Here is a 26060-nt window from a genome sequence, read left to right on the forward strand (position 1 = left end):
ACTGTCAGGCTGAGACTGCCCGTAATTTCCTCTGCCAGGTCCGAGGGAGGTTAGAGCTTTGTTCTGAAGGGGCAGCCACCAGGCAGCAGAAGGGAGGGTCCCAGGACCCTTCGGTGGTGGGCTGAACGCTCCCTCCTTTCCTCCTCCTGGGTGTCATGGAAGATGGTGGTGTCAACTTCAGAGCAGCAGAGGGGATGGGGGGTAGGGGGTTGGGGGAGTCTTGGCAACAACTATCATCCCGACTCTGAATGGGAACCGCGGGGACCTACCTCCCCTGCCAGCCCCGACTGTCACCCCCATACCGCCCAGGCAGGGCTGGCTGGCTGTGCCCCACGGCTCACTCTACCGTCCTCCACAGGGGTCTCAGGGGACAGGCTGAGCAGGAGAACAGGAGCCCTGTGGGTCCTCGAGCAGTGCCCTCAAGGACCCTGCAGATGCGGCCTTGGTTAAAGCCAGGGAGGAATCTCCCCGCTGAAGGTGCTCACAGCATCTCCTTGTCCCTCCCCCAGGTGCCCTCGTTGCCTGCCTTCCTGCGCACACTCCCACCTGCGGGCCCTGACCTGTGTCATCATGCCTCGGGGCCGGAAGAGCAAGCGCCGTGCCCGTGAGAAACGCCACCGGGCCCACGGGGAGACTCAGAGTCTCAAGGGTGCCCAGGCCACTGCGGAGGCGGAGGCGGCGGTGGCGGCGGTGGTGGCGGCGGCAGCAGCGGCGGCAGAAGAGATAGAAGAGTCACCCTCCTCCCCCACTTCTGTTTCTCGGGGTACTCCCCCGAGCTCCCCTGCTGCTGGCACTCGCCAGGAGCCTCAGGGAGCCCCAGCCACTACCTCTCGTGATGAAGGGGTTTCATGCCCAGGATCTGAAGAGGGTGCCCAGAGCCAAGAGGAGAAAAGTGCAGGTACCTCCCAGGCAGCACCTTCCATTCACAGCAGTTGCAGAGATCCTCTGACCAGGAAGGTCAGAATGTTGGTGCACTTCCTGCTGGAGAAGTACAAGACGAAGGAGCTCATCCCGCAGGCAGCACTGCTGAAGGCTGTCAACAGGAAGTACCAGAAGCACTTCCCTGAGATCCTCAGCAGAGTCTCTGAGATCATGGAGGCGGTCTTTGGCCTCGAGCTGAAGGATGTCGACCCCAGCAATCACTCCTACGCCCTCATCAGCAAGATGGCCCTCCCCAGCGAGGGAAGTCCGAGTGATGAGTCGGGGCCGCCCACGTCCGGTCTCCTGATGGCTCTCCTGGGCCTGATCTTCAAGAAGGGCAACCGTGCCACTGAAGAGGAGCTCTGGAAATTCCTCAGTGAGTTGGGTTTGTATGCTGGGAGGAGGCACTTGATCTTTGGGGAGCCCAGGAGGCTCATCAGCGAAGATTTCGTGCAGCAGAAGTACCTGACGTACCGCCAGGTGCCCGACAGCGATCCTCCGCGCTATGAGTTCCTGTGGGGCCCGAGAGCCCACGCTGAAACCAGCAAGATGAAAGTGTTGGAGTTTATGGCCAAGTCCACCGGTACCGTCCCCAGTGCCTTCCCAGATCTCTATGAGGAGGCTCTGAAAGATGAGGAAGAGAGAGCAGCAGTGAGAGCCACGGCCAGGGCTATAGCTGTTGCTGAGGGCAGAGCCCCTTCCAGGGCCAAGGCCCGCAGCTCCTCCCACATGTAGGGAGGGAGGCCGCGGGCAGTTTGCTCACTTTGTTTTGGAAGAGAGCAGTCAGGCTCCTAAATAGTGCACAGTAGTAGGGGTGGAGGGAACAAAGCATAGATCTTATTTATCTTCCTGTTTTAAACTTGTAACTTCTATATATTATTGATTGATTGATTTAGGTTTTTTCAAATGTTTTTTTCTTGTTATAGATAGTGTGTTTTCTTAAGAACAGGAATTCGTGAATGACATTGCTTGCATATTTATTGCTGTTTAAAGAATTCTAAAGTTACGGTTTTGGTATATGTAAAAGAAATTCACGAACCATCTATATTTTCTGTATGATCCAGAAGTAGAAAAACATGGCACTGCAATAGACATTGTCATGGAAATGTGAAAGGCGACCACAGAAAATATTTAGAAACAAAAAATGGAGAAAACAGAGAGTAAAAGCCATTTAACTCGTGGTTTGCCTTACTTCGTTTAAACTTTCTTTTGGTAGAAATAAAAGATACTTTGACTGATTTAGCTCATTTGTGAGTATTTGTTTCTTTTGCCCTAGTGCACTGCATATTCTCTGCTACCTACTGGATTAAAAATAAACTCTGATGGGAGGGTGGTATTTTGGGGGTTCATAATAATCACATCATAACTGCCATTCATCAAAAACCCAGTATTTCTTAATGAGTATGCCACTGCTTTACATATAGTACATAACATTCCAACAGTCACGCAGGGTAGGATTCAGCAGACTCCCTTTATAGGTGAATAACTTGCAGATTTCTCAAGTTCACAAGACTGATTAAGTGACCTTGCTGGGTCTAGTCCCCTGGTCTGCAATAGTCTAGAGCCTACACTCTTCCACTCCTCCCAGCCTAAGCCAGACCTTATGTCTTTTAATTCATTTTTCTTCTCACCACTCCAAAATGTATCTCATGGGATAAAAGGGGCCCTGTTCCCAAAGCACTGTTTTGGAATACAGTAACAGTAACGCTGAAGAAGTGAATGGTATGAATAAAAAGAAAAATTTTCGGTGACAATGGGGTCTTCTACATACGCAATGTCAGATACCCTGAAAAGATCAGCATCTCCTCACTTACTCTTCAAGTTTCTCAGGGACATAAAAGCCTTGGTTTAAGAGCTGTGTCCTCAGGTCAGTGGAGGGAGGAGTCCCAGCCTCTGATAGTTACTCAAGGTGAGGACCTCAGAACAGAAGGGGGCCCCACAAAGTCTACCCTGCTTTCTCCCTTGTGTGGCCATGCGCAGAGCTGTCTGTCTGAAGGTACCCCTTCTTTTCCTCCGGGGCAAGGGTGGAGAGGTTCTCAGGGAGGTGAGTTCCTTGGTCTTGTGGCAGCATCTCCAATTCTGCCCAAGCAGGAGATCCTAACAGGCCTTAATTTGCTTCAGGGTGAGGACACAGGGTGCCGATGAGTGGACTCCCCATAACAAAGGGGACCACACAGAGGCCCCCGTCAGGGGTAGCCAGGGAATAGGTCTCTTATCTCCCCTTCTGGTGTCTCAGGAAGGTGAAAGCCTTGGCCTGAGGCTGGCAGACAGACAGTAGGGAGGGTGGAGTCCCATATGCTACCTGAAGTCAAGGTAAGAAACCTGAGTTAGGACTGAGGGGCCACTGACTCCAGAAGAGTGGGGCCTTGTAAAGTGCTGCTCCTCAGAAGACCCCGACAGCTTTGGACAGATCTGGTTCATCCTGACTTCCGATTCAGAATTCCCAAGAAGGTAATGCCTTTGTTCTGAGGAGCACAGCTTTAGGGGAGTGGAGGGTGGAGTCCTGGGTCTGGTCAGGACCAGATGAGGACCCTGAATGAGGAGCAAGAGGACCACTCACTCCGGAACAGAGGAGAATGCAGAGTCCCGCCCCTGAGCTCAGCCCCAGGAGGCCCAGGACAAAGCTTTCTGGCTGACCTGCCCCCTCTTTCCACTGGGGGTGGTCTCTGGGAGGCGAGGGCCTTGGTCTGTGGGGAACAGCCTCACTCAGTAGAGACTGGAAATCTAGTGACTCTAAATGAGGATAAAGGGACTCCACCTAGAGCAGAGCCCTGCCACTGGACACCTCCCCTTGGCAAATCCAGGAATGTTGGCATGATGCGCCCCACGCCTTTCCTTTTAGAGCGCCTCAGGTAGATGAGGCACTTGGTCCCAGGGGCCAGCCTCAGGGGAGCACAGGGAGGAATTCCAGGTCATGCCAAGAGTCGAGCAGAGGACCGTGAGGACTGAGGGAACCACCCAAATCATAAAAGTGGGGACGCCACAGAATCCCTCCCTTACTGTCGGCCATGAGTGACCACAGGCAGTCATGCCCACGTGAGGCAACCCTCACATCCTCCTAGGTGGTCTCAGGGAATTAAAGGCTGTAGTATGAGCGCACAGGCCTCTCTAGGTCACGGGAAGAGCCAGCGTAAGGACTCTGAGTGAGGACCAAGGGGAACGCACAACCGAAAAGAGACAGGAACAAACGCATAGCCCCACCACCCTTTCGGCCCGGGGAAGCCCCAGGCAGGGGTAGTTCGATGTGTCACCCACTTGCCTCCGGCTCTGGAGGACTCAGGTCGGTAGAGGGAAGAGTCCCAGATCCTGACAGAGTGAGGACTATTGAGGTCACAAACCCCAGAAGAGCGGAGCCCGGGGAATCTTGCCCTCTGTGTTAGTCCTCAGAAGCCCCTCAGAAATAGCTGTGGCTACACGTGGCCTACTCTGACTTCTACTTCTGGGGACTCAGGGTGGTGAGGACTTTGCTCTGAGGCTGGCTGACTCAGCACAGGGGACATTTCCAGGTTGTGCTAGGAGTTGGGGTGAGGACCTAAGGCTGGAGCGGAGCATGAAAACCATAACGATGGGGGCAGCACATCATCTCTCCCCTGCTGTCAGTCCTGGGAGACGCCTGGAGAGATGTCAGGCCGAGCAGAGGCAACCCTTAACTCCTCCCAGGGTGACAGAGAAGTGGGGACAGTAATAGGTGAAGAGGGGGAGAAATTATAGGTCTTCCCAGGAGTCAAACTGAGGAAGGGCCTGAGTGAGGACCGGCGCGGCCAAGCATAATAAGGCCTGGACCTGCCGGCCCCAGCTTCCTGCCTTCAGAGACCACAGGTAGACGTGGGACATCAGGCTACCCTCACTTTCTTCTGTTGGCTCTCAGAGAGCGGTGGGCCCTTCTATGAGCACATGTCCTCAGGTAAAGAGACAGGAGCCACAGGCCTTCCCAGGAGTCAAACTGAGAACCCTGAGTGACGACTAGGGGGAACATGCCCCACCCGCTGAGCTGTGGGGACGACAAAGAGTCTAGCCTTGCCCCTGCTTTCAGCACTTGAAGGCTCAGGACAGGGCAGTCGGGCCGAGGCTCCTTTACATCAGGTCTGAGGGAGGTGAGACCCTTAGCCTGAAGGTAAAGCCGTCAGAGGGCAGAAGGGTGGGTCCCAGGCCCTACGTGAAGCCAGCTGAGAGCACTGAATAGGGACTGAGGACCCAGTGATCCCAGGATAGAAAGGACTCCACAGAGCTGTCAGTACTGTGTTCCCCCTGTCAGACCGGTGAGCTGGGCCACCCCTCCCTTCCTCCTCATGGGTCCCCGGGATCACTGAGGTGTCAACGGCAGAGCAACGGAGGGGAGGAAGCCCAGGTCCTGGCTGCCGTCCACCTAAAGATCCCGAAGATGAACTGAGCAGACTCCCCGCCCTAGAACACGGAAGGTCCCACTGGCAGCCCCTTCTGTCACCCCAGTGACACTCAGGTAGGCTGGCAGCCTGTAGCCCAAGGCTCACTCTACCGTCCTCCACAGGGGTCTCAGGGGACAGGCTGAGCAGGAGAACAGGAGCCCTGTGGGTCCTCGAGCAGTGCCCTCAAGGACCCTGCAGAGGCGGCCTTGGTTAAAGCCAGGGAGGAATCTCCCCGCTGAAGGTGCTCACAGCATCTCCTTGTCCCTCCCCCAGGTGCCCTCGTTGCCTGCCTTCCTGCGCACACTTCCGGCTGCTGGCCCTGACCTGTGTCATCATGCCTCGGGGCCGGAAGAGCAAGCGCCGTGCCCGCGAGAAACGCCACCAGGCCCGGGGGAGACTCAGAGTCTCAAGGGTGCCCAGGCCACTGAGGCGGCGGTGGCGGCGGCAAAAGAGATACAAGAGTCACCCTCCTACTCCACTTCTGTTTCTCGGGGTACTCCCCCGAGCTCCCCTGCTGCTGGCACTCACCAGGAGCCTCAGGGAGCCCCAGCCACGAGCTCTCGTGATGCAGGGGTTTCATGCCCAGGATCTGAAGAGGGTGCCCAGAGCCAAGGTGAGGAGAGCGAGTCACAGATGAGCAGGCCTGCCCCATCCTGGACGGTTCACCTTTCCCTCCCCTACCTGGACACTGGTGGTTGCAGCATGCCCAGAGATCCTGCCTCTCGTGGTCAAGGACCACTGCTAGGTTTCCAGCCATACCAGGACCAAGCAAGACAAAACCGCCAGCACAGGTTGACGCAAGCGCACCAAGACCTACAAGGTGACTCAAGGTAACCCAGGGTTCATTACGCCTCATTTGTAATAACTTAGCATTGCGGCTTTTGCTTCCCCGCCCCACCCCATGGGTTCTGCTTGGGTGCTTATGGGTAAGTGCCTGCATACTAGCAGGAAAGTTATATAGCCTAAAGCTGTCAATCGATTTGTCAGTCAAATAACACAGGACACAGGGAGGGACCACCACTCTACAAAACACAGCCCTACCCCATTTTGGGGCTGCTTCTGGTTTCCAGACAGCCCGCTCTCCTGCTTTCTCGGGAGCGTACCTTTGCTCTGCTTAACTGAACTCTTGCTACTTAAAACTGCTCTTCGCCTCTTGACTGAATTCTTCCTCTTTGGGAGGGTAAGAGCCCAGGACATCGCCATTCTGCTGGTGACAGTATGGATCGCATATTCATTACTTTTATCAGGTATAAGTTAAAGTTTTGATATTTCATAAAACAAATTTAGAAACCTTCCTTTTTTTTTTTATGACCTAGAACAAGAAAACACAGCAATGGAAGAGGGATTTCCATGGAACTGTGAATAGACTCGGCAGTAAAATCATGTGGGTCAAGTAAAAAAAGAAAAAAAAAGCGTACATGGTGGTACGTTTTTGGTTTGTTTTATTCTTTTAGTGCTTCTTTTTGTAAAACTGAAAGATGTTTTCTTACATTATTCAAGATTGTGAGGGAAATTAAACAATAATAAAGCAGACATCCTTATCGTTGCCACTCTTATTCCCAACCATTAATTGAGCATCTACTCTTTGGAAGGCTCCGTGGCAGAACTGGGGATGGTAAGAAAAAGAAGACTGAGCCACTGTCCAGAGACCTTCAGAGCCTAGGAGCTGCTGCCATATCAAGAAGATGGTGAGACACACTCTGAGACCTAAATAAATGGCAAGTTAAAACAAGGGGTGAGAAAGAGAGGAGGTTCCAGATGAGAGCAGTCAAGTGTAAATGCTCTGAAGCAAGGAAGTCTGGAGCTTTGGGACACTGCAGTTCCCTTGAGGAGGTGATTTTAAGTTAGGCGGGATGGTGGGCTAAATGAGGCTGAGTGAATTGTGGTGGGGGAGGGTGGGACCCTTAGATGGTGGGCCTCAGAGCTGACAGACTCAAGACTGGAATGGAAGCTGACCCTGAATTTTTACTTTGGGACTGTGGGTAAAACAGAGAGAATCTCCACCCGGGGCAGGAATAAAGTGGCTTCCGTGTTCCCGTCCCAGTGCAGGTGAACACAGTGCACAAACTAGGTGTTTTAGTCCCATCGCCTCCAGGGAGTTTCTGAGAAACAAGGATGATACTTCCTTGAAGTGAGAGGTCAAGAAGCCACTGTGATAGCACTCTTTGCACTGGGGTCAAAGGGCCAGAGGCCACTCCATTAAAGGGATGTTCTACTACTTACCTTAAGTGTAATCTGGGGAACTCCAAATGAAGGCTACAATTTTTGGTGGTGGTGAAATTATAATGAAAATAGGGGTGGTTTGGATGAAAAGGCACCTGGGAGGGAAGCTGTTGGCCCTTGACGCAAATTCTAGAACCTCTGAGTAGCATCCAGCTGGGAGAGATCCCTCTACACTCAAATGACATATTTACAAATGGGGAAATTTTACATAGTTTCACTGTCTAAGCAGTTTTGTTCGTTCCAAAGGTGCTGCGTAATCGTATTTTCTGACATCTCGTGAGATTAAAGAAAAAAATCCCAAAGAGTTAGTATCATGGTCTGGGGTCATAGTCATCGTAGTAATAGATGCCATTCTTGAAAGACCATTGTTGCAAGTGCTTTACAAACATCACGTATATTACAACAGCTCTACAAGGTAGGGCTTATCAGACTCACTTTGCAGATGATGAACTTGCAATTTTCTCAAGTTCACAAGACTTGTGATGGAGCTGGGAGTAGACCCTTGGTCTGAATTCGTCTAGAGGCCAACACTGTTCCACTCTTCCCGGTCTGAGGCAGACCTAGTATCCTTTAATTCACTTGTCTCCTCACTACTTCAAACTGTATTTCAGGCAATTTAAACAATAAAAAGCAAGCAAGCAAACAAAAAACCCTGTAGCCAAAGGACTATAAACGGTCCTGATGAAGGAAGGTTAACACAAGAGTAAACCGTAATTTGGGGATTGTCTGTGGGCTTCATTTATCTAGAGTCCTCCTGCCCCTCGCGCCAGGGTTCCCTGAAAGCTCACTGCCCTGGTCCCAGCACGTGTGTTCAGCTCCAGCACTTTCCCACGTTAGAGCTCCTTTCTCCTGAGACTTCCCCAGTGTGCCCTCAAGTCCAACTCTGGAATCTGTTAATGGTGTGTTGAGACTGGCCTCTGAATAAATACACCAATGAGTGAGCTTACCTAGGAGGTCAATATCCAAAGCCTCCCTCATAAGTTGGAGATGAGGACCTGAATAGACATTTCTACAAAGAGGATACACCAGTGGCCAAACAGTACATGAAAAGATGCTCAATATCATTAGTCACTAGGGAAATGTATACAAAAAAGACAGAGTGGGATACCATTTCACTAGGTTGGTCATAAAAATGGAAAATAACAAGTGTTTGCGAGGATATGAAGAAATTGGATCCCTCATACATTGCTGGTAAGAATGTCAAATGGTTCAGCCTCTTTGGAAAACAGTTTGGTAGTTCCTCAAATTTAAACAAAGAATTACCGTATGACCCAGTAATTCCAGTCCTAGGTATATAACCAAAATAACTTAAAAATTGTATTTAAACAAATCTTTGTACCCAAATATTCAAAGAAGCATTATTCATAAAAGCCAAAAAATGCAAACAACCCAAAATTTCCATCACTGAATGAACGGACAAACAAAATGTGGTATATTCTTACAACGGAATATTATTCAGTCATGAAAGGGAATGAAGTACGGATAACTGAGAGACCACGGATGAACCTTGGAGACGTTATGATAAATGATAAATGATAAATGAAAGGAGTCAGAAACAAAAGGTCACATATTATATGACACCATTTACATGAATTGTCCAGGATAAGCAAATTCATAGAGACAGAAAGCAGATTGATGGATGTCCGGGGCTACGGAGAGCTATGAATGAGAAGTAACTTTTTGAAGGGTAAGAGGTTATGTAAGCAGATAGGATAGGCGGTCCCTGGAGAAAGAGAACCAGGCATGGCTTTCTTGACATAAGAGAAGCCAGTTTTTGGCCTAAGCCATTTTGTGATCTAAGCCATTTTAAGATCATTTTGTGAACCTGGAGACAAAGTGTGCCCTTGAACACACCTCCGTAATAATGATCTTAAGGGAATAAAAGAATGCAGCAACGAAAGACTGTTATCAGGCAGGAGTAGTAACAGTAGCAAAGGTAATAAATCAGTTGTTAAGACTCCCAGTCTTCTCAAGGGTAAAGATTAGCCTGAAGCACAATCTTCAGCTGTTCTGCAGAATTCAAACCCCCCTCGAATGGTCAACCACCACCAGACCAACTGGAACCGAAGGAATGATGACGGTAATCTTCTCTGACCCTTGTGCCTTCAAACCCCTATAAAGCTCGGACTCTGTTGACCTTTGCCCCAGCTCTAGGCTGAATTCTCCTCTGCTCAAGCCCCTTCATGAATATGCATGTACCCTTAGCTTGAAACTTCCCCAGTTCTGCTGTCCAGGGAAACACTGCTTTGGGGAAGATCCCCAGGGTTCTCCTTCCTTGCTGCAAGTAATAAATCCTTCCTTCTCCTGCTCTTTGACTTGGCTGTGTATTTGGCTCGACACCCACCAAGAGGCAAACCCAGGTTCCGGGTAGCAGTTACCTTTTGGAATGAGGAATATGTTTGGAGCAAGATAGAGGCGGTGATCGTACAACATTGTGAATGCAGTAATGCCACTGAATTATTCACTTTAAAGTGTTATGTGGATATACATCAATGAGTTATATTTTTAATATTATATATAATACAATCAATAGATTGAATGATCCCACTATATATATAATATATAGGTATATGTATGTATGTAAAATCAATGGAATGATAGAATCAGATAGAATGAGTGAATTACCATTCTACAGCCCCTAATGGATAGTGGATAAGGGTGAAGATCCTCACTACCTGTCAATAACACCAGGAAGCAGAAAACAGACACTATGTATCTCCTAATGGACGCACACAGCTTGGTCTCAGGAGTGAGCTTGCCAATAAACAAACTGGTAAATCAATAAGCCTTAATCTGAACAAGCTGTTTCCTACAATTATTGAGGATTCTTGATGCTGAGTTCCAGGTATATTGGGTTCATTATTTTATTCTCTGTAATGTTGTATATGATTGTTTTTATTATAAATATCATGCCTTTAAATTTGAAAACCCAAGTAAAATGGAACAATTTTTAGCAAACTATAAATCACTAAAGTGAAAATGTAGTCCAAACCCAGAGCACCATCAAAATGTTCCAGGACAATCCAGGTTTGGAGCCCCCTCACACCAAATGATCAGGGAAAAACTAATCACCACCTTATTTGAATTCTTCCAAACCATACAAAAAGATAGAAAACGGATCAACCATGTTAACCTTGATACAAAGTCCAGATAAGAATGCCCCAATAAAAGGATACTCACACATAACCATGTGATTAAATGAAGAAATGGGCTATGACTAAGGAACACAAAGATATCATATTAGAAAATACTGACAGTTGGAAATCACCGCACTAACAGAGAAAGGAGAAAATGCATTTCTAAAGGGAAAGAATATTTGTCTCTACACTTCTATTCCCAAGCCTGTTGACACCAAATGTATGGGCTTTTTGTTTTGTTTTGTTTTGCTCACACAAACCAATTCTCTACCACCAGCTGAGTAGCCTACAATTCAATTCAATTCTGACAATATCTACCTGCAGTTAGCATCAGATCCCACAAGGTAAGGGCTCATTCCCACAAGATTGCCCTACACTTAATCCAAACCCAGGTCTCCCATAATTCTGACTGACTGGCTATAAATTGGGGGCTCCCACAGCCCCCTCCCTGGGTTTGGTAATTTTCTAAAATGGCTCAAAGAACTCAAGGAAACAGTGTACTTACTAGATTACTGGATTATTATAAAAGGATGTGACTCCCTAACAGCCAAATGGAAGAGATGTTTAGAGTGAGGTGTGGGGAAGGGGTGTGGAGCTCTCATGCCCTCTCCAGCTGCATCACCCTCATAGCACCTACATGGCTTCAGCAAACTGAAAGCTCTCCAGGCCGTTTTGGTTAGGATTCTTACGCAGGCTTCATTACACAGGCATAATTAATTAAAGCATTGGCCACTGGTAATTAAGTCAATCTCCAGCCCTTCTTCCCTCACAGGTCAGAGGGTAGGACTGAAAGTTCCTAGCCCCTGATCACATGGTGGGTCCCCAAGGCAGCCCCACACCCTTAGGGGCTTTCCAAAAGTCACCTCATTAACATAAACTCAGGTGTGGTTGAAAGGGGCTTGTTACCAGTAACATGAAACACTCCTTTCACCTTTCTTGCTCTTTTCACTTAGGAAACCCCAACAGTTTTAGCAGCTCTGGGGACAAAGACCAAATATATATTTCTTAGTATAAATCACAATTTAATTATATGCAGGGGTAAAGAAAGGGCCTTTGATAAAAATTTTACACCAGTCCATGGTAATAACTTTTAGCAAACTCGCATTAGTAGGGAGTTACTCTTCTGTAAAATCTATACATATTAAACATACTTAAATGTGGAATGTTATCAGAATCCCCAATAAAATAAGAAACAAGACGCAGATATATGGTACCACCTCTACTATTTGACAAGGATCTTCCTGCTCTGCCCCGTGAACATCTTGGAAGTCTTCACTCCCATCCTCACAATGACAAAACGCTGAACAAACTGAAAATCAACAACTCTTCTTAGATCCATCAGAGAATTGAAGTTACAGGGAAAACCAATGCTTCAAAACTGAAGATGCAGGCAAATACAGGGAATCACAGCTCACTGGGAGCTGCAAGTCCTGCATCCAAGAAGGAGAAGAAAAATTTGCATTGTACTTGATGCAACACTGGAAGCTATGTGTGACAAGCTTCAGAGCCCAAAACTCCTAGGAGTCGAGTCTTAGGGGAGCCCACACACTTCTGTGAGTTTTACCTTCTGGGGTCCTAACAGGTTCTCACGGTAAAGATCCAAGAAAAATTTCCTCATGCTTCTGGCATGAGGGGGACATAAGCCCTTTTGAAATACACCTAGGAAAAAGTAACCATTTTGAAACACAGGCCCAGATGTTTCTGTTCTGTGTACTTTCCTAAACCAACTAACTTGGATGAAGGGAAAATCCTAACTCCAGCTCCCTCCAGACTTCCTATGTCACATAACACGGGGGATAAAAGCTGAGAAGCATTTGTGAAGGCAATAGCCCAGGGGGCACAGAGCCACTAAAACATGGACAGCTAATCACAGGATTATAGGACACTTCCCGGACAACTTACCACTGCATCAACAAGGTCCAATATAATATCAGAGGATTCCTGCTGAAAGAACTGCAAGGCTTAGACTACTTATGAAGGCGTTCCTAGGGAAAACCAAAGACAACAGGAACACTCAAGGAAACTGAAATCTCAGGTGCCTACATTAAGAGCAAACAGTAAACACGACATAACTCTTATGCAGATAAACACAAACTCTCATGCTAAAGGCGCTTTAAATCGATTCCTATTTTCCAATACATTAAGTCCAGCCTTCAACGAAAAATTATAAGATATGCTAAAAGGCAGCAAAGCACAGTCTGATTAAACAAAGCAAGTAAATTAACCACACTCAGATATAGGAGATAATCTGGAATATCAGACTAGGATTTTAGAATACTTATGATTCATACTTAGGCCTCTAATGGAAAAAGTGAACAACATGCAAGAATAGTAGGTAATGTACGTAGAGAGACGGAAACTGTAGGAAAGCATCAAAAGGAAATGTGAGAAATCAAAAACATCGTAACTGACATGAAGAATGCCACTGATAGACTCACCAGTAGACTGCACATGGCCAAGGAAAGACTCAGTGCAATTAAAGATATACTTTGATAGAAAACCCTCAAACTAAAAAGCAAGGAGAAAACAAAAAAATTTTTAAAAAAGAAAAGACTAACCAAGGATTGTGGAACAATTACAAGAGATGTAACATATGCATAGTGGGAATACTCTGAGAAGAAACAGAGAAAGAAGCAGAATTTTCAAAGTAATAATGACTGAGAATTTCCCCAAATTAATGACAGACACTAAACCACAGACCTAGGAAGCTCAGAGAACACCAAGCAGGATAAATAGAAAAAAATAATCTACACCTAGGCATATCATACTCAAACTGCAGGAAACCAAACAAAAAGAGAATTCTCGAGACGAGCTAGAGAAAAAAAAGAACTTACTATAGAGGAACAAGGGTAACAATTACCAAGATTTCTCTTCACAAACGATGCTATCAAGAAAAGACTACAGTTAAATTTTTAAAGCATTGAAATGAAAAAACCCAACAACAACAACAAAAACACTGCCACCAACCTAGAATTCTGTAGCCAGGGGGAGAAAATCCTTCAACGGTAATGAGAAATAAAGACTTTCTCTGACAGACAAAAACTGATGGAAATTTGTCACGCAGATCTACTTTGCAAGAACTATTAAAAGAAGTTCTTCTGGGAAAAGGAATATGATATAGGTCAGAAGCTTTGGCTGACATAAAGAAAGGGAGTAACAAAGGAGTAAATGAAGATAAACTAAAGCCTTTTATTTTTATTATTTTCAACTGATCAAAAAAGATAACTATTTCTTCAAAATAATATTATAACAGCAATGCATCCAGTGGTTATACACTATGGATAAGAGAGATAAATGGCAGAAATGGTATACTTGCACTGTTACGAGATACTTGCGCTAACCGTGAAGCAGGATGGGGTTATTTGAAAGAGGACTTGAATACGTTGGAAAAGTATAACGCAAATGCTACAGAAACCACTAGAAAAATTTTAAAACTATAACTGATAATGCGAAAGAGGACAGAAAACGGAGTAACGTTAAATCTTGAATTAAAATTAGAGAAGGCAGAAAAAGAGCAGGGGATTAAAAAAGAAACAAAAAGCTCAATGAGTAGAAAACAGTTACAAATATGGTCAATGTTAATCCAGCTGTATCAATAATCACTTTTAATGTGAATGGTCTAAATATACCAATTGAAAGGTAGAGATTGATAAAAAGAATGAAAACAAAGGAAACCTAACCCTATGCTGTTTATAAGAAACCCACTTTAAATATAAAGACATGAAATGATTAAAAGTAGAGGGATGGATACAATAGCTGGTCATGGAAGCAACCTAAATGTCCATCGACAGATGAATGGATAAAGCAGGTGTGGTACACATATACAATGGAGTATTACTCAGCCATAAAAAGGAAAAAAATTGGGTCATTTGTAGAGACGTGGATGGACCTAGAGTCCATCATGCAGAGTGAAGTAAGTCAGAAAGAGAAAAACAAATATTAATATTAATGCATACATGTGGAATCTAGAAAAATGGTACAGTTCAACTGGTCTGCAAGGCACAGATAGAGATACAGACGTAGAGAACAAATGTATGGACACCAAGGGGGGCAAAGCGGGGGTGGGATGAATGGGGAGATTGGGATAGACATATATACACCAATATGTACAAAATAGATACCTAATAAGAACCTGCTATATAAAAAAATAAAATAAAATAAAAATCAAAAAAAAAGTATAGGGATGGATAAAACTCCACCATGCTAATATGAGTGAAAAAAAAAACATCTGCTCTAGCCATATTTACTTCAGACAAAGCAGTATTCATAACAAGAAAGTCAGGAATAAAGATGGGCATTACTTAATGATTAAGTGGCCAATTCTCAAAGAAATCATGGCAACCCTTAATGTGTATGCACCAAAAATTTCTGTTAAGATACACGAGGCAAACACTGATGAGACACATCTACTCTTAGAGAAGGAGATGTCAACACATCTCTTTTCATAATTGACAAATCCACTAGGCAGAAAATCAGTAAGGTGCAGTTGAACTGAAAAGCAACATCAATTAACTAGATCTAAATGACATTCATACAATACTTGACAACAGCAGAAAGCACATTATTTTCAAGTCCACGTGGAACATACACCAAGATAGATCACATTCTATGCCATAAAACACACATCATCAAACTTAAAAGAATATAAAAGATATAAAGAATGATCTCATTCTGCGACGGAAATAAACTAGAAACTGATAACAAAACAATAGCAAGAAAATCAAGGGTATTTGGAGATTAAACAATATACTTCTAAATAACACATGGGCCAAAGAGTAAATCTAATGAGAAATTTTAAAATATGTTTAACTAAATGAAAACAAAATTACAACTTATCAAAAGTTGTGCAATATAGCAAAACCAGTACTTAAAGGGACATGTATAGCATTGAATGCCTATACTAGAAAAATCTAAAATCAATAATTTAAGCTTCTACCTTAGTAAACTGGTGAACGAAGAGAAAAAAAGCAGAAGAAAAAGAAATGATAAATCAAAACAGAAATCAATTGACACTGAAGAAAGGGAAAAAAAATAGAGAAAAACAACAAAACCAGAAGCTGTTTCTTTGAACATATCCAAAAGAAGAAACAAGATAACATTCTAACCAGGCTACTCAAGGAAAATAAAAAGAGAGAAAACACCAATTAAATCGCTAATAGCAGAAATGAAAGAAGGGCCATCACCAGTGATTGCACGGACATTAAAAGGATAATAAATGAATATTATAAACAACTCTAGGCCTACAAAGTTGAAAAGTTAAATCGACAAATTGCTTGAAGATACAATTTCCCCAAACTATACAAGGATAAATAATCAGAATAGGTCTATATCTATTAAAGAAATTTAATCTATAATTAATAAGCTTCCAATAAAGACAGCACCAGGCCCAGATGATTCCACTGATGAATTCTAACAAAAATTTAAGGAAGACATGAAAACAATTCTCTACAATCTCTTCCAGAAAACAGAAGTAGAGGGGACACTTCCTAATTCATTCTATGAGGCCAGCATCACTCTAATGTCAAAACCAGAAAAAGAAATTAAAAGGAAGGAGAATTGACCACCAATATCTCTCATGAACATAGATGCAAATTCCCCAACAAAATATAAGCAAAACAAATCTAACAATGTATAAAAGGAATTATATACCACAACTAAGTGGACTTTATTTCAGGTGTGCAACATTTGAAAATCAGTAATGATAACTCATCATATCACTAGGCTAAAGAAAATAATCACACGATCATATCAATAGAAGAAAAAAAATTTGATAAAATCTAATACCCATTCATCATAAAATTTCCCAGCAAACTAGAAGTAGAGAGGCATTGGCTCAGCTTCATATACCGAATGCAACATCTACAAAAAAAAAAAACAAAAACAGGTAAAACATCCTACTTCATACTGAGAAGATAGATGCTCTCACACTAAGATCAGGAACAAGGCTAAGATATCCCTTCTCACCATGCCTATTCAACACTGTACTGCAAGTCCTAGCCAATGCAATAAGATAAGAGAAGGAAGCAAAAGATATACAGATTTGAAAGGAAAAAATAAAACTGTTTTTGCTCACAGATGACCTAATTGTCTATGTAGGAAATCTCAAATAATCAACAACAAGAAAACTCCTGGTATTAATAAGCCAAGGTTAATATACAACAGTCAGTTGCTTTCCAATAAACAAATGGAATTTGCAATTGAAAAACCTAATGCCATTTACATTAGCACCAAAAAAAGATTGATTATAGATAATTCTCAGAAAAATAAGTATAAGATTTATATGAGAAATACAAATGTCACTGAAAAAAATTTAAGAAGATCTAAATAAATAGAGAAACACTCCACATTCATGGATAGGAGGATGCAAGATTGTTGAGATGTCAGTTACTCCCAACTTGATTTATATACTCAATACAATTCTGCTCAAAACTCCAGCAAGTTATTTTGTAGATAGCAACAAACAATCTAAAGTTTATATAAAAAATGAAAAGATCCATAATAACCAATTCAAATCAATACCGAAGAAGATCAAAGTCAGAGAACTGATATTACTGGATTTCAAAACAGACTTCAAAGCTACAATAATCAAGACCACATACTATTAGCAAAACAAGAGACAAATAGACCAAGGCACAGAATAGAAAACCTAGAAACAGACCCCTCATACAGTCAACTGATCTTTAACAAAGGAGCAAAGGCAATTCAAGAGAGAAAGGAGTCTTTTAACTCACAGTGCTGGGACAACTAGACATCCACATACAACAAAAAAGAATGCTGATACAGACTTTACATGTTGCAAAATAATTAACTCAAAATGGATCACAGACCTAAATGGAAAACTCGGAATTAAAAAAAATCCAGGGACTCTCCTCAGTCCAGTGGTTAAGACTGCACTTCCACTGCAGGGGGCATGGGTTTGATACCTGGTCAGGGAACTAAGATCCTGCCTGCCATGAGGAGTGGGTAAACAAAAAACAAACAAACAAAAAAAAACAGAAGGTAATATAGGAGAAAATCTTGCGTTGGGCAACGAGATTTTAGACACAATACCAAAAGCACAATCCATGAAAGAGAAAAATGATAAGCTGAACTTCATTAAAATTAAAAACTTCTACTCTGTAAAAGGTACTATTAAGAGAATGAAAAGACAAGCCACAGACTGGGAAAAAATAATTGTAAGACACATATCTGATAATAAACGGGAATCAAAAATATACAATGAACTCTTAAAAAACTCAACAATAAGAGAACAAAAAAGTCAATTTAACAGTCGTTAAAAGAGCTGAACAGACGCCCCACCAAAAATATACACAGATGGCAAATAGCATACGAAAAGATGATCAACATCACATGTTCGGGGACTTTGGGATTAAAACAACAATGAGATACCTATTAATATGGCTAAAACAAAAAGAAACACCAGACAATACCAAATGCTGGCAAGGATGGGGACCAATAGGAACTCTCATTCAGTGCTAAAGGGAATGCAAAGTGATAGAGACACACTGGAAACTGTCTGGAAGTTTCTTTTAAGCTAAACATAATCTTATCATATGATCTAGCAATTAAACGCCTAGGTACTTACTCAAAAGAGTTGAAAACTTATGTCCACCCAAAAGCCTTCAAACAAATGTTAATAGTACGCTAATTCATAGCTGCCAGAAACTGAAATCAACCAAGATGACCTTCAGCAGATGAATGGGTACACAAAGTGTGGTAGTCCACATGATGGAATGCTATTCAGCCATGAAAAGAAATGACATTTCAAACCACAAACAGATATAGAGAAACTTAAATGTATATTGATTAGCAAAAGGAGCTAGTTTAAAAAGCCTACATATTGAGTTATTTGTAGTGAGGTGGATGGACCTAGAGTCTGTCATACAGAGTGAAGTAAGTCAGAAAGAGAAAAACAAATACCTTATGCTAACACATACATCTGGAATCTGAGAAAAAAAAAATGGTCATGAAGAACCTAGGGGCAACACGGGAATAAAGATGCAGACCTACTAGAGAATGGACCTGAGGATATGGGGTGGGGAAAGGGTAAGCTGTGACAAAGTGAGAGAGTGGCATGGACATATATACACTACCAAATGTAAAACAGAGAGCTAGTGGGAAGCAGCCGCATAGCACAGGGAGATCAGCTCGGTGCTTGGTGACCACCTAGAGGGGTGGGATAGGGAGGGTGGGAGGGAGGGAGACGCAAGAGAGAAGAGATATGGGTATATATGTATAACTGATTCACTTTGTTATAAAGCAGAAACTAACACACCATTGTAAAGCAATTATACTCCAATAAAGATGTTAAAATATAAGTAAATGAAAAGCCTACATACTGTAGCATTCCATCAATATCATATTCTGGAAAAGGAAAAACTTCAGAGAGTCAAAAGTTCAGAGTTGTCAGGGGCTCAAAGTGAGGTTTTGAGGGATGGACAGGTGGAGCACGGGGGATTTTTAGGGCAATGAAACTCTTCTGCATGATGCTCTGTTGGTGAGTAGATGACGTCATGCCTCTGTCAACCACTATAGAACTGAAAAGCTCAAAAAGTGAAATGTGTTATTAACAGTGGACAATAGTCAATAATAATGTATCACTATTAGTTGATCAATTATAACAAATGAACTTGTATCCACTGAACCAATACAAGATGTTAATAATAGGAGAAACTAACTGGAAGAAGTGAGTGGCTGTATGGGAACTCTTTGTACTCTCTGCTTAATTTTCTGTAGTCCTAAATCTGTTCTTTAAAAAAGTCTATTAATTTCAAATCTGGAAAAAAACCTGGACAAGAACACATAGCCAGTACAGAGCTATATACAACAATAGCAAATAAATAAGAGTCATGAGTAATGAAAAGCAAAAGATAACAATGGTAATAATTTGATCCTTTAATTAAAAATCTAAGGGAATAGGCACAGAGAATAGTCAAATATATAAGGAACTTCAGAAACCTGGTGGAAAAAAAGATCACCACAGCAATATCAAGAGACTGGCCTGAAACAATCAACAATTACTTAGATCATGTTAATCGAAAATACACCAAAGACAAAAGCAACAATGTAAAAAACATACCTAGAAGGAAACCATACAAAAATGTATATAATCTACATGGAGGCAACAAAAAGAGTTTCCTGATAGACTTAGGAAAAAGAAGTCTCAACCAGAATAGTATGTTATGCGTATTGGTGAGGCACAGATATTGTAAGAATATCGATTTTCCTTAATTCTTTTACAGATTTAGTACCTTATCCATAGCAGCTAATGACAATCAAACATGGGCTACTGTTTCCTGTACCGAAAATCAACCATGGAAAAATTATAGAAGGAATAAAGAAAAAACATTAACAAAAGCAAAAACACAAAACTAAATAATCCCTGAGGGACAAGTCTTCACTGAACAAGAACCTGAGTGTGGGCAGGTAGGGGGATGCCCTGAATTCGAGACAGGTCTGTAGCCTGCAAGAGAGGCAGATGACAGGGTTGACTGGAGGAAAGCCTTTAAACTTGAGCCCTGGATTCTTCCACTGTGCTCTGGGACCATGAGTCTCTACTGCTTCACTGAAGGAATCTGAGGCAGCATTTCAGAGCCCACGGGCCAGGATGGCACCAAAGGTTGGTGTTGTTTGAAACAGAATGAGTCCAGAGGCTGTGCAATAACCACATGAAACCTCTTTAGAGGATCAGGACTGACCTTTTAAAAAAATTAATATTATGATCAAATATAAGGAATGGAAAGAATGAATCACACTTAACAAGGGTAGGTGTTCTTTCATGAAAAAATGCATATACATACACACTTGTTAGAGATATAAATATATTTCTTAGTATGAATGAGGGTCAAAAAATAAAACTGACCACACTGGACTGAGCAATGTGAGGTAATATAAAAGAGCTAGGTCTCACAAAATCCTGTAGCTTAGCCTCTTCTCCTCAGAAAGTAGATCTTTTAGAGTAGAAGGTTCCCCAAAGTCTAAGTATGGCTGGCGAACAAACGCTATGGGCCAGTGTGCCTTTTCTTTTACAGCCCACCATGTGTCCTGGGACCCCGCCTTATACTGCAACTTTGCCGTCTGGTATGTAGCCTGGGACTCATCCATTTTCTGCAAGGTTTGCAGGGAAACTGCTCAGAGCTTTCAGAGAGTTAGTATTTCCCAGGAAGTCTTTAAAGAAGCAGCCAAGAGGAGGACACCCTACTCCATGCCTCCACCTTGAGGAATGACGCGACAACCCACCCCAGAATAGAGGAACCCGCACAGAGCCCCGCCCCCACTTTCGCTCCTGGGAAACCCAGGGCAGAGCTGTCACCATGAGGTACTGACTGACTTCCACCTCCAGGGTCTCAGGTCTCTGGAGGGGAGAGGAGACGCTGCGAGTGAAAGGAGGACGCTTAGTTAGAATTGCAGGAACGTGCCTCCCTAGAACAAAGGAGACGTCATAGAACCCCTGCTACAATCCGACGCGTGCTAAAAGGCTAGCGGCAAGACTGTTAGGCCCAACGCACCGTCAGTTTTGCCTCGGGGTCTCAGGGAATGAAGACGTTGATCTGAGGCTGGTGGTTTCAGATCAACAGAGGAAAACATCCCAGGCTTTATTTGGCGTCGAGAGGAGACTGAGCGAGGACTGAAGGCACGCTCAACCCGGCACACACACTTGCTGTCCCTGCGGTCCACCCTGGGAGGCCCCGGGCAGGGCTGTCAAACTCCGGCGGGGGCCGGGGATGGGGGGCGGCTTGGCCTGGTGGGGGTGGCAACATGAGCGACGACTGAAAACCCTAACAAAGGGGGTGGCAACATGAGCAATGACTGAATCTAAGTGTATGAATGATATTGCGGAAACGCAACGCTGGCTGACTGTGGATCTGAGGCTCGTAAGCAACATAAGCCGGGCTCTGGGAGAGGACGCGGCGGGGCGGGGCAGGTCTGATTTTCTGTTTCGTGCAGCCAGCTGAAGGCTAAGTGCAGCTCTAGATGGCGTGAAGCATGCCTGCATCCGCGAGCAAAGGAACTAGCTCCTTGGGACTCATTGAAGTATAAAAGTTTATAATTTTACAGCAGTTGAAATACTGACATCAATATTAAACCCATCAACCCCTGCTCCTGTTGTCAGCTTTGGAAGGCCCCAGCAGGGGTGGCCCGCTAAGGCTCTCCCTCATTTCCTCCTGGGATGGGGGGTGGGGTTTAGGGAGGGAAGGCCATTGGTGGAAGGAGTTTAGCTTCAGAGCCGTAAAGGGGAGGATGGCCGGGCCCTGCCAACAGTTGACAGGATGATCCTAAATGTGAACTGAGAGGATTACAGAGGGGACCACACGGAGCCTAGACCTGCCAGCCCAAGGCACACTGACTTCTCTGCAGGGGTCTCAGGGGACAGGCTGATCAGAAAAGGAGCCCTGTGGGTCCTCGAGCAGTGCCCTCAAGGACCCTGCAAAGGTGGCCTTGGTTAAAGCCAGGGAGGAATCTCCCCGCTGAAGGTGCTCACAGCATCTCCTTGTCCCTCCCCCAGGTGCCCTCCTTCATGCCTTCCTGCACACAGTCCTGCCTGCTGGCCCTGACCTTTGTCATCATGCGTCGAGGCCGGAAGAGAAAGCGCCGTGCCCGTGAGAAACACAGTCAGGCCCGGAGTGAGGCTCAGCGTCTCCAAGATGCTCAGGCCCCTGCAGCAAAGGAAGAAGAGTCTCTCTCCTCCCCCACCCCTCCTCTTGGTGGTAATCTCCAGAGCTCCCCTGCTTCTGGGTCAGGTAGAAGATCCCAGGGGTCTCAGAGAGCCCCATCCACTACCACTACTTCTGCAGGTGTTTCATGCACAAGATCTGATGAAGGTGCCAAGAGCCAAGATGAAGAAAAACCAAGCACCTCTCAGGCATCACTCAGCACTGATTTTTCCTGCAGAACTGTTGTAGACCAGAAGGCAATTCTGTTGGTGCAATTCCTGCTGTGCAAGTATAACATGAGAGAGCCCATTACAAAGGAGGGTATGCTGAAGCATGTCATCAAAAAGTACAAAGAGCAGTTCCATGAGATCCTCAGGAGAGCCTCTGAGCTGATGGTGCTGGCCTTTGGCATTGATGTGAAGGAAGTCGATCCCACCAGGCACTGCTACGCCCTTGTCAGCAAATTTCAGTGCACCAGTGATGACAGGATGAGGGGTGAGGAGATCATGCCCAAGACCGGCCTCCTTATGACAGTCCTCTGTGTGATCTTCATGAAGGGCAACTGCACCACTGAGGAGGATATCTGGGAAGTACTCAATGTGATGGGGATATATGCTGGAAAGAAGCACTTCATCCATGGGGAGCCCAAGAAGCTCATCACCAAAGATTTGGTGCAGGAAGGGTACCTGGAGTACCGCCAGGTGGCCAACAGTGATCCTCCACGCTATGAGTTCCTGTGGGGCCCGAGAGCCCATGCTGAAACCAGCAAGATGAAAGTCCTTGAATTCTTGGCCAAGATTCATGATACGGTCCCCAGTGCCTTCCCACTCTTGTATCAAGAGGCTTTGAGAGATGAGGAAGAGAGAGCCCAAGCCAGATTTGCAGCTATGCTTCTCACTGGTGCCGTGGCCAGTGTGCGTTCTGGGGCCGACTTCCAGGGCAGCTTCTCCCACCTGTAGTGAAATCTGAAGCACCTTCCTGCAGTAGTGTAGGGGCTTAGGTGGTGTTGGAGGGATCACAGTGAATAGCATATTAGAATAACTTACAGATTTATGTTTTGTTGTTGAAGGTTTTCAAATGTTGCTTCTTCTTTAAAAAAGTTTAATTAGCTTCAGAATCTAAGTATATGAATGATATTGGTTACATACTTAATGCTGTTTATGAAGTTTAAGAGTAATAGTTTTGCCATTTTATTAAACAAATAGGGTAACCTTCCATCTTTTTTAGTGACCTGGAACAAGAAAAGATAGCATTGTAATAGGCATTTCCTTAGAAATGTGAAAGAAATTAGCAGTAAAATAGTTGGGATCAAAAAATAGAGAAAAATGTAAAAGATGATCAATTCTCGGTTTCCCTTATTCCTTGTATTTTGCTGTTCTGTAAAATAAAAGTTATACACCTGAACTTGCTTCGTTTATTCAATAATATAGGAGAAATAAAATCATAATAAATTGTTCATTTTTTTTCCCCTCAAACATTAGTTGAGCATCTGCTCTTTGGAAGGCTCCATGGTAGGATGGGGGTGGTAAGAAAAAGAAGACTGAGCCTTTTCCCATTGAATTAGAGTCTAGCAGCAGCTAACATAAGGAAGATGGTGAGATGCCCTCTAAGACAAAAAAGACAAGCAAAAAAAAAGGATGAGGGGGAGGGGGAGGGCCAGATGAGAGCACTTAAGTATAAATGTCCTGAGGCAAGACAACTTGGAGCCTTGGAAAAACCTCAAGTCCTTCAGTGAGAGGTAATTTTCAGTTAAGATGGGTGGTGGGTCAGAGGAGGGTGTGTGAGGGTGGTGAGCAAGGGCCAGACCCTTGCATGGTGTGTCTCAGAGTTGAGAAACTGAGCCTCCGATGGAGAACTGCTTTTAGCGGTTATTTGGGGATCATGGATTAACCAGAGAGAAATCTCCACGTGGGGAGGGAGTGGAAGGTACCCTGTGCTCTTGTCCCAGTGCACAAACTAGGTGTTTTATCCACATCATCACCAAGGAGATTCTGATAAATAAGGGTGATACTTCCTTGAGGTGGGATGCCAAGAAGCCACTGGGCCCATATCCTACTCTTTAACCTGGACTGGGAGAAACAGAGCCTGCTCCATTAGTAGGGTATTTTAACTGGGTTAATGTGAGTAAAATTTGGCGACCCCTATGGGAGGGCTTGATTTTGGTAGGAGTTAAATGAATGAAAATAGGGGTGATTTGGATCCAAGGGCAGCTGGGAGGGAGAGAAGGAGTTGGTTCTTGACACACATTTAGCTTTGAGTTGCATCCAGATGGGGAGGATTCCCCAACATCCAAATTAAATAATACATCCTCTAAGGGGCATGACTTACTGAGGTATATTTTCTTGTTAAGCAGAATTTTTGGCTGACTTGATGTTCAGTGTCCTATAGCACTGCATATTCTCAGATATCTCCCAGTTTAAAACAACAGCAAAACAAAACAAAAATTCTCAGCAGGAGGGTTGGTATTATCTGGGTCAAAAAATCATGGCAAAAATTGCCACTCTTTAAAGTTTCAATGCACACCAGTCACTGTGCCAGGTGTTTTACATACATTATACACATTCCAACAGTCCTAGAAGACAGAGCTTATCAAACACACTTCATTGAAGAAGAATCCAAGGCTCACAGAATTTGGTAATGTGCTGAGTTCACATAGCTAGTGACAGGGCAAAACTAAAGCCCTGGTCGAAATTCCTCCAGAGCCCATACTGTTCCACTCCTCCCAGCCTGAGGCAGCCCTTCTGTCTCTTAATTCATTTCTCTTCTCACTGCTACATGATGTCTCTGAGGCAATAAGAAAGAGGAACTTGTAGCCAAAATATTAAAAGCAGGCCTAAAGAAGGAAGGTGAACACGAGAATCAGACACCATTTGGGGATTGTCTGTGGGCTTCGTTTACCTAGGATCCTCCTGCCCCTCGCCCCAGGCTTCCCTGAGAGCTGATTGCCCCGGTCCCGGCACGGGGGTCCAGTCCCAGCACTTTCCGGCATCACAGCGCCCTGCCCCTGGGTCTTCCCCAGTGTGCCCTCGTGTCCAGACTGGAAGCTGACCTGCTGGCCAGCTCTTCTCTGCATCTTCCTCTGGAGGCTGCACTCAGCTCCCGGAGGAACAGACAGCCCGTATGCCCTGCCCTCCCCTGACTCGGAGCATCCCGACTCCCCGCAGATCCCGTTCGTCACCGTGGACCCCTGGGACAGCAGCTGCCCTTTCCATGTATCTGTTCACTTCAGACAGTGACGTTTACACACCTCCTCATCCCCACTGGGTGCCTCCACCACATTCTCGGTGTTTGCAAGCCTGCTGGTGACAAGACTCTGATTTGGTGTGGACTCTACAGGGCCTTGGCTTATAACCCCAAGGCTAGGGAGGCCTTGTTTGAAACAACGTGATATTTGCAGTAGGATTTTAATGGGCTGAATTATTTGAGATTGGCCACTGACCACATACCAATGATTGAGTTTGCCTTTTTGGTCAAAACCAAAGCCTCCTCCATAAGAAGTAGATGAGAAAAGATCATCTATATAGACAGAACTCCTAAAAACTCAGGTGTACTTCTAGGAGGTGGAAAATGGTTCTGTGGCAGACGTGCCATCCTTGATAAGAAAAGAAAAAGTCAACATTCTTCCACTGCCTCTTGTCTCTATGTTTGCCCCTGAGGAAAATTTTGGTTTTAAGTAATAGTACAAATGCTCTTACTGCCCCCAGATTCTAATAGTATGGATAACTCACAATTCCCCTTCC

The 26060-nt window shown here is 44.5% G+C and overlaps 2 protein-coding genes across 2 annotated transcripts; both read left to right on the forward strand.

Annotated features, from left to right (window-relative positions):
• The first annotated feature begins 570 nt into the window (after positions 1–570).
• On the forward strand, positions 571–20885 carry LOC136142019 (melanoma-associated antigen B4-like). The gene is made up of 5 exons (XM_065900129.1): positions 571–675; positions 724–1652; positions 5580–5919; positions 9546–9609; positions 20698–20885. The coding sequence occupies exons 1-5, from the start codon at positions 571–573 to the stop codon at positions 20883–20885; spliced, it is 1626 nt and encodes a 541-aa protein (XP_065756201.1).
• A 1347-nt stretch (positions 20886–22232) lies between these two features.
• On the forward strand, positions 22233–23279 carry LOC136142643 (melanoma-associated antigen B10-like). The gene is made up of 2 exons (XM_065900930.1): positions 22233–22374; positions 22489–23279. Exons 1-2 carry the CDS (start codon positions 22233–22235, stop codon positions 23277–23279), a joined length of 933 nt encoding a protein of 310 aa, XP_065757002.1.
• The last annotated feature ends 2781 nt before the right edge of the window (positions 23280–26060 follow it).

The sequence above is a fragment of the Phocoena phocoena genome, chromosome X, assembly GCF_963924675.1.
Source record: "Phocoena phocoena chromosome X, mPhoPho1.1, whole genome shotgun sequence".
Lineage (NCBI taxonomy): Eukaryota > Metazoa > Chordata > Mammalia > Artiodactyla > Phocoenidae > Phocoena > Phocoena phocoena.

Bases quoted from the DNA above. Each gene is read 5' to 3' on its own strand.
- LOC136142643 (XM_065900930.1), top strand. From the start codon at position 22,233: ATGCGTCGAGGCCGGAAGAGAAAGCGCCGTGCCCGTGAGAAACACAGT. The intron at 22,375-22,488 runs GTAATCTCCAGA...GATCTGATGAAG, and splicing joins CCCCACCCCTCCTCTTGGTG to GTGCCAAGAGCCAAGATGAA.
- LOC136142019 (XM_065900129.1), top strand. From the start codon at position 571: ATGCCTCGGGGCCGGAAGAGCAAGCGCCGTGCCCGTGAGAAACGCCAC. The intron at 1,653-5,579 runs GTAGGGAGGGAG...TCCCTCCCCCAG, and splicing joins GCCCGCAGCTCCTCCCACAT to GTGCCCTCGTTGCCTGCCTT. The intron at 5,920-9,545 runs GTGAGGAGAGCG...GCTGTTCTGCAG, and splicing joins AGAGGGTGCCCAGAGCCAAG to AATTCAAACCCCCCTCGAAT.